Source organism: Pestalotiopsis fici (assembly GCF_000516985.1).
Source record: "Pestalotiopsis fici W106-1 unplaced genomic scaffold PFICI_Scf_3, whole genome shotgun sequence".
Classification (NCBI taxonomy): Eukaryota; Fungi; Ascomycota; class Sordariomycetes; order Amphisphaeriales; family Sporocadaceae; genus Pestalotiopsis; species Pestalotiopsis fici.
This window is the reverse complement of record NW_006917093.1, coordinates 2,475,525-2,483,987: the sequence shown is the minus strand read 5'-3', so window position 1 is coordinate 2,483,987 and position 8,463 is coordinate 2,475,525. Positions and strand designations below refer to the sequence as shown.

The following is an 8,463-nucleotide window of genomic DNA, read 5'->3' as shown; positions in this document are numbered from 1 at the left end:
AACAACGGGATATTCTACATGATATCTTTGTTTTGCCGATGCGACGAGATGCGAGGCAAAAATGATTCGTAAACCAAAAAGAGACTGGCTAAATAAATGTCTTTTTGAGCTTCCTTCTATAGCTTGGCCTTTGGCGCCTCGAGGGTTTGCGAGAGAAGATCCCGCATCTCACCCGCGGCCTCGTTGATGTAGAAGCTCATCCTCTGGCTTCCCTGGCCCTTGGAAACGATGTTGAAGTTGAGACTGTTGCCATACAATGTTAGCTATGTAGTTCTTAGGAAGGACAATACTTTGTTGGGGTCACTTGCCTGTTCTCATTGATCATGTACGCAATGCCGAAACCGGCGTCAATGACCTGGCTCCACCCGTAGCCGTTGAAGAACTCGGAGCTCAGTTGACTTGTGGACAAGTACCATGAGCTGGAGTAACTGAAAGCGGGATCCTTGTAGATGGCCGGGACCTCCTCGCCAGGCTCGAGCAGCTTCTTGAGGCCAAACAAGTGTCTATCTACACCCTTTCCGTCCGAAGCAGCGCTAATGTACTCGAGGTGAGCATCAACGGCCTTGCGGAAGAGCTTGATCGTGTCCTCGTCCGACACGGTGTGGTCAGCCATGGCATTGCACCACGCCACCGAGTCTTCGCTCACGGTACGGCAGGTCTCGGTACGGCCGAGCTGGAAGCGTCGGGTGGCGGCCGACTCATAGGTGGGGCGGTTCTTGCCGTACATCTTGTAGTAGGCAAGCTGAATGATCATCTGGACGTATGCATCGGGCGAGCACTTGAACTTCTTGATCAGGCCCTTTCCGTATCCCTGGTATGCCTGAACAGCGAGCTCATGCTGGCCAATGACGGAAGAGAAGTCTGAGATGGCGCGGTCAATCTCGGCTTGGACCTCCTTGGTGATTTCAAAGTTGATGGCAGCCGGGTCGGACAGGCCGGACCGTACGTTGGGGTTGCTAAAGTCTAGTTTGTTGTTGAAGATAACATCATTGACATAATCGTTGAGACGGTGCGTGGGTGTACCGTCCATCATGCTGTGCTCTCCCATGAAACCCGAGGTGCCATTGTCGTTGACAATGAACTGCAGGGGCTTGTCGTACCAGCGGTTCTGGCCGTCTCCGTGCCAGTATGCGTGTGCGCGCTCCTCCAGGGTCACTGGCGCCGCATCGTCCAAGCACACAACGAAGGAAGCCGACTCGATAGCCTCGAGGGCGGCCTTGTTCTTGGGCGAAGCCTTGAGAAGGATCTCTCGGGCGTCAGTCCACACATCACGGTTCTCAGAGGTGAGAGCTCCGACAGCGGGGACTCTGTTGGCCAGTTGGTACACGCGCGCAAATTGCGCTTCGAGCTCGGCTGTATTGAGCTGCTGACCGTTGACTTCATGTGTGATCTTGAAGAACTGGTTCTTGCGAACAGCGACCAGGTGCTTGTTCGTCTGGTGGTCATACTTGATAGGGTAGTCGGCAGGCTTTGCGGCCACTCTGCTTGCGTTGAACATCCACTTGTAGCTGTCCATGCAAATAGGCAGCTTCTTCATGTATTCGGGCTCCAGCGTGCCAGAGTCAACCTGCTTCTTGAACTCGAGAGCGGCGGTGGAGATGGCGGCAGCCCTCTTGGCGGGATCGCGCCGCCTCCGGTCGTCTCGGTGGGAGTAGAAGTAACTAACGTATGGAACGACGGGGTCGCGGTAGGAGAGATAGGCGGCGTCATTCCACCACTCGTACATCCAGTTCTTGACGTTGGGGTCCTCGCGCCGGGCGACCAACTTCTCTTGCAACTTGCGACCCACGCCGCCAGGCTTGATGAACTCCTCAACGGCCTTTTTGCTCGCGGCGAGCTCGACCGGGCTGAGGATGGGGTTCAGGGACTTGACATAGCGGGCGGCAGTCTCCTCGAGCGTCGGAACGGGGAGCTTGGGCAGCGACTCTTGAAATCGGAGCATTGGCCCTTTCGACTTGTCCTCCACGTACCCTATATGTTGTGTGAGCTACGTCGTGCTTTTCTGAAGCCGGCTACAACTAGCCCCCGGTATTGTCGTTGGCCGCAACGTGAGGGGATATTTTGTGCCGTGTTATTGGACTAGATAACTCACCAGATGGGACGGAACTGTTGCTTCTTTTTGCAGGCGCCATGAGTATGCTGCTCTGTCGTAGCAGGTCAGTATGCAGCACCAATCGGCAAATGATCGCGTGGCTTGCTGCTGCAGCAGCACAGCGAATAGGCAAAGTGAATGATAGGGCACTTGGGTAGGTTACACACCTTGGGAATGTGGAATTGTCTAGTTGAAGATCTGAGTGCGGTCGCCTGTGCCCGACTCTTTGCCAGAGACGTAAACATCCCAATGACTTTATGTATCCGGAAGAGGAGAAGTATGGGTGTATTACAACTCGATCACGAGGGGAGGGAAAGAAAAGCGCAGCAGTTTACATATGACGGTGCTGGCTTCTGCGACGAGAGGTGTCGGTGGGTAGCCGGACGGCGGGTACCTCTTTCACGAGCCTAGGTAATTCGGGGTGGGCGGCCCACTACTCGCGGGATGCGTCTGGGGGGGATGGTTGATGTACAGAGAGAAGTACTGGAGCTAGGCGAGGGTGCTTGCTTTGAAGCTAGGGGTCACTGGATTTGGATGGAGTCGTCGTGATTGTATAGCCGGACGGACGATGGTTTTCAAGACGAAGAGTTACTATTTTGTGAATATGAGAGAAATATCTCCCGTGTCTCCCTCGTCTCGTTTATTGTCTCACTGCAACAACACACTTTCTCTTTTCTGCTGACCAAAGCATATTCACCATGGAAAGGGGCCAGACATAGCACAACGCTCTGCTTATCTTACTTTTGGCGGTCCGGCGCCATGTCCGATGAGGTTTAATATCTATGGGCATTTTATTTTCCAAATATGAGTGTTATTATTCATGTCCATGTCCATCAAGCTGGTACATGCGGATATACAATGCCTAGACACAAACAAGACACAGTACACAGTACTACCGCAGTTTTATCATTTGGCGTTACTTTTCACCCAGATGACCGAGCCACTGTCCCTTGAGCCGAGGTAAAATTCACCAATAACCCGCGCCCTGGCTTAGCCTCCAGCCTCTGCTGCTGGGGACCACTTAGCCGCGCATATGGCTCGCGCTAGCCCACGACTCGACAGCGAGCCACTTGAATCGGGGTCGGTCGTCCGTTCGTCCAGGCAATTCTACAGTATGGAGAAAAACGTGGGGAAGGCAGAAATTGGCAGGGGATAGCCGGTAGCATGTCCTGTCCATGTGGCCGAGGCCGCTTTTACTCAGACGTATAGTAGTCCTTTATCAACAGTTAATAGTTATGCACAACGATGCATAGTTATGTCAAAACTATTCTTAATCAATAGCAAGAAAATCATTTTGATTTGTGTTTTTATTCATGGCTTGTTGATTATATGTACTTTGCCAATTTATTTGATTTTCCCCCCTGGAAAATATACCTCCCGATTCTGTTATTGATTAGAGCCTGCCCGTGCCATATGTAGTCCCAGGGATGCTGAGCTAATAACATTGTATACCTGGGTCTATATTCCTTGCGAGTGTTCTTTTATTGGTTTAAATTCAAACATGCGCGCATCCATTGGAGTCTCGGTCCCAGGCCAATGATCAATTCATTATGTTCTATATTCTATTGTATACACATTCATCATTCCGTCTTCTTGATTTCATCCACGATCCAGTTTTCCAGTCCACCTTTTGCAACAATTTCTTGCAAGTTTTCAGAAAACTCACCAACCTTTTCCTCCCAGCGGTCGCCATTCTCTCCCTCTTGTACCACAACGACACTCCTTGAAACATCCCATGTCAAGGTCCATCCTGTGCGTCTTGTCGTCACCTTCTCTGGGAATGTGGCTCTCAAGCGCTCAATAAGACGCGGGACCTCTAGGCCCAAGAGTCCATTGTTGACACTGTTTCGGGAGAAAATATTTCCAAAGCTTCCGGACACGACAAGCGGGATCTGCTTGGCCAGAATGGCCGTCGCAGCTTGCTCTCTCTGCCAGGTCCAAACATGTTAGCCTTTTCTTTTTCTCATGGATATTTAGGAATCTGTTCCAAGTACTCACACTACTTCCGCAGCCAAAATTGAAACCCGAGACAAGGATATCATTGGGCTTAGCAATGTCCTTAAATTTTGGGTCGTAATTTGACATGCAGACTTCGGCCATGCCCTCTTTTGTGATGTCGTCTTGGTATGTGTATTTTCCGGGGTAAATGTTGTCAGTGTCCAAGTTATCGAGATCGCAGAATACAATCTCGCCGCTGATCTTCTCCGGGAAGCCAGGAAGGATCTTGGTGCTGGCCTTTGAAGCGTCATCATCGCCTACAGAGGACTCGACTCGGTCAATGAGGGACTCAAGCTGTTCCAAGACGTTACCAAGCTCGGTTTCTGTGGTCGCGGGCAGGCCATTGCCGTATCCGAAGTCCACACCAGCATAGTTCTCGGGGGCCTGGTAGGCGGCTGTGCCCGAGATCACACCGTTGAGAGCACTGGCGGCCACGACTTCAGGACTGGCAAGGTATGCCAAAGCCTCGCGAGAACCCATTCTTCCCTTGAAGTTTCGGTTGGAAGCAGAAATTCCAACCTCGTTGGGCTCCAAAAGACCAGTTCCCAATCCAATACATGGGCCGCACGAAGCAGGCAGTTGAATAGCACCAGCCTCAATTAGAGTTTGCCAGTGACCCTGATCCTCGGCAATTTCCTGCTCACGAACCGAAGCTGCGGCAATGTACAGCTTGACACCATCTGCGATCTTGGGGACCTTGTCGCCATTGGCCTTTGCGGCATCCTGGAAGACCTTGGCGGCGGCGGCGATGTCGGAAGCACGGCTGTTGGTGCAAGAGACGATATAGGCCTTGTCTACCTTGATCTTTTGCGGGGCAAGCTCGCTCAGAGGCGTCGAAATCTTGACGGAGTTGGGTCCAGAGACATAAGGAGAGAGCGAAGAGAGGTTAAGATAGAGTTGCTTTGCATATTGGGCGTCGGGATCAGCCTGGACGGGGTTGGCATACAGCTCGTCGACCTTCTCGTGTGTAATTCGATCTTGTGTGGTCCGGTTAGGGAACATGGCTGCCTCGGTAGCCTTGTATCGGAGCCAGCGCTCCAGAGTCTGGTCTATCGGGAACTGTTTGATACATTGTTAGCTGGGATCATGAATATTCATCAAGTGGCAGGCCATGGACAAACCATTGCAGAAAGCGCAGACCATTCAGTAGACATGTTACTGATGGTCAGTCTGTTGTCCACCGAGATACTGGCCATGGTCTCCTCCGAACCAGCGAACTCGACGGCGTGGTTGAGCACATCGCTTTGGAAAAGTCCACACAGCGCAACGATGACGTCCTTTCCAGTGACTCCTGGAGGTAGTACTCCAGTCAAGTTGACCTTGGCAACAGGAGGAATCTGGAACCAACTCTTTCCCGTTGCCCAGATACCCGCCGCATCTGTTCGTACTACAGCAGTTCCCTGTAAGATGATGAGTACGGGGAACCGGAAAAATAGGATCTGTGCAACCTTACAAGAGCACCAATTCCACCGTACATGTTGCTGTGAGAATCGCTTGCTACACACAACTTGCCCGGCCAGACAAACAGCTCTTCAACCTAACAAGGCATTAGTATATCGTACCCAGAGATCTTGCGGTTGTAGGAACACTTGCCATGACCTGGTGACCAATGCCGTGACCAGCTGGGAAGAAAGGAACGCCGTGTGTCTTTGCGAATGCCTCGATTTGCTCGTACTTCTTAAGGTTGGCCTCGGCTAGCATGACAAGGCGTGTTAGCTTCTCCTGTTATGGAGTGAATATGCAGAAAGTCGAGTATATTCGTTCAGTCTTGGTGAGGAAGACATCAGGTCGTAATGGATCAAGTTTTTCTGTATGTGAAGAATTACTTACTCTTTGTCTGCACATCGTGATCAAGAGCATACACCATTTGACTTGGGTTCTTGATCCGAGTGGCATTCATAGACATGAATTTCTTGGCAATGGGCCAAGCTGGCGAGTCAAATGTCAGCTTCTTGTGTATGTCTCCAGCAGTCCCCAGTGTATCGAATGTTACTCACTGTTGTCATGGGACATGCATCTGTGCGGCTCAATCTGCACGTAGTCGCCGCTGCGAACAGTCTTTCCCTCGGGCAGGCCGACAGCATGAGCCTGGACAATCTTCTCAGTCAAGGTCTGCGGTGTCTTCTTGTCTGCCGGGGCAACGGTCCAGGGGAATTCGGCGTCCTGGTTGTTCTGCGCAAGGCTCGCTCGCTTGGCGGTGGTCGTCTTGATCGATCGGTGTTGGCTTGCGGGCTGGGAAAATGACGTGCGCGCAACAACAAGGCGCTGGCTGGAGATGCGACTGCTCGCTCGGGTGAGCGCTCGCGCCCATGGGGCAGCCGCCGCGACCTGGGGGCGATTGTGAGCCTGAGGGCGAAATTAATAAAGAGCGCAGGACAAACTTACTGATCTATACCACATGGTCCTCCAAAAACGCAAGCAATTGTCTCGCTACGAAAGACTTCAACTTGAACTTTTTTTTGCCTTTGGGAAACTTTGACAGGCCGAAGGCGGAAATACAGTGGGGCTTTCGAATTTGTAAAGGCTCAACGCTGATATGTTGGTCCAGATGGGTAGTGCATAAGCCTTAATGCAGATGCTGCTTACTACTCTATGCAATAGGCAATTCAACCATCAGGGCACCGGTCGAGCTCCGGTCTAAAGCAGCGTAACTTTTGAAGTGTGCCTACCTGGCTCGCCTCTTTCACATGCTTTTGAGGTCGTCACTCATGTGTATACTTTACCATTTTCTTTTCTTGTTAATTCTCCCCCAAAATATGTTAGCAAGAAGCCCTATGGTGGACCCAACCGCAACTGTTTTTAATAGATCATGGATGGATAATGTGAAATTTTGTTTTTCCCTCGATTGTATCTGTGATTTGCGCCGAATCTTTTCCACGCGCATATCAAATTCATTCTACACATAATGTCAACAGTTTATATATTATTCCTAAAACCTCCAACACCATTATGAACCCGCCCTCTTTTTTGCGGCCACTAGACCCACTCTGGCGATTATCCGAGGCCTTTATTACATAATTCCCGATCTCTTAGAGTATTATACAGCAATTAAACAGCTTCTTGGGGTTGAGATAAGTTGGAACATACTCTCTGTGGTTTTCTCTGTCCAAGTAAGTACCCAGAGGAAGACCTGCGGTGCAGTTGTGGACTGGTTTCATCATTGTATATTTGTGCTGGCACTCCATGTTGAGACTTTGTTGGGGAGCTTTCTCTTTGCACGGCTTCCATGTCAAGAGCTGTGGTCCTTGAGGGTGACGCGTAAAGGATGGAATCGCCAGACGTGGGAAGATCAGTTTGAGTTGCTGTCGATGACATTTGGGGCGACAATCTCTCTTCCTCCTGTCCATAGTGCTTGCTCACTGCTGCGCTTTTCCGCCGCCGGGCTTCTGCGTCGACTCCCTTCAATATAATTTCGGCAAATCTCCGAACAAGATCTGGCTCGGACAAGACCTCATCCGGGTCTTGCTGGCTCCGCCATTGCTAGAATTTTCTCCCGCTTCGTCGCCATCAGCATCCGAGATAGCATCTTCGCCAATCAAATCAGAAATTGAAAGAACAAACGACGTAAGCTGTTCCAAGTGTCGACTGAGGTGTCTTCCAAACCTTTCCGGTGACAGGTGGCATATCTCTTCTTCTGATTAACCACGATTATATAGGATCTTAGCGTAATCACAGAGAGGACAATCATCGGCACTTATGTGTGAAGTTGGCCTGCCAAACCTGTCTGTCACGGTTTCCTCATGTCCTTCTGGGATTTCGTCGCCATGGATGTCCTTCAGATGCTCCGTCATCGCGATTCTGTTGGATGGTTGTGCACTACATAAGCCACATTTCCATTGCTTTTTTGTGGCTTTCCATTTCATAAGCTCATCATTTGTGCCTCGAGTCAAAAAAAAATCTCATCAAAGCTGGCATGAGTACAAGTGTAGGATGATGAATCTGAGTGTACATGTCTCCTTTTATATTCATTGGCACCACCACTGTAGTGAAGTTTCGTTAAACTGGAAATCGTTTCACTTACGACCACGCGTTCTCCCTGTAATTTCCACTACATTGCAGCAATATTGACAGTAGTATGGTTGCTCTAGAACTAGATCACGTGGTGGCTCCGGTACCAGTAGACGTGGCTCATCAGGCGCGGCCATGGAGGATTGAACGGATATAGTATCTTGGATCTCAAATCTTGAGTATGCGATAGTTTCGAGCTGAGAATGGAATGTTGTAACTTTGATACCAGTAAGGTTTGGCATGGAAGCATCCTGCTGCCCGGCAGTTGAGAAAGCGACCATGGAGGCTTGCCCATCGCTGTTTATAGGCCGTAGTGACTGGAATCGCTGCTACGGAGGGCCGGACATTTCCATTGTTCGAATCGG

General features: G+C 50.6%; 2 protein-coding genes across 2 annotated transcripts; both read right to left on the bottom strand.

Moving 5' to 3' along the window:
• Positions 1–116: 116 nt before the first annotated feature.
• On the bottom strand, positions 117–2,132 carry PFICI_04890 (uncharacterized protein; the record flags this gene model as incomplete). The annotated part of the gene is made up of 3 exons (XM_007833471.1): positions 117–243; positions 291–1,971; positions 2,093–2,132. The coding sequence occupies 3 exons, from the start codon at positions 2,130–2,132 to the stop codon at positions 117–119; spliced, it is 1,848 nt and encodes a 615-aa protein (XP_007831662.1).
• A 1,540-nt stretch (positions 2,133–3,672) lies between these two features.
• Positions 3,673–6,490, bottom strand: PFICI_04889 (Homoaconitase; the record flags this gene model as incomplete). Its single annotated transcript, XM_007833470.1, has 8 exons — positions 3,673–4,020; positions 4,091–5,149; positions 5,212–5,490; positions 5,544–5,627; positions 5,678–5,784; positions 5,921–6,019; positions 6,088–6,418; positions 6,476–6,490. The coding sequence occupies 8 exons, from the start codon at positions 6,488–6,490 to the stop codon at positions 3,673–3,675; spliced, it is 2,322 nt and encodes a 773-aa protein (XP_007831661.1).
• Positions 6,491–8,463: the final 1,973 nt, after the last annotated feature.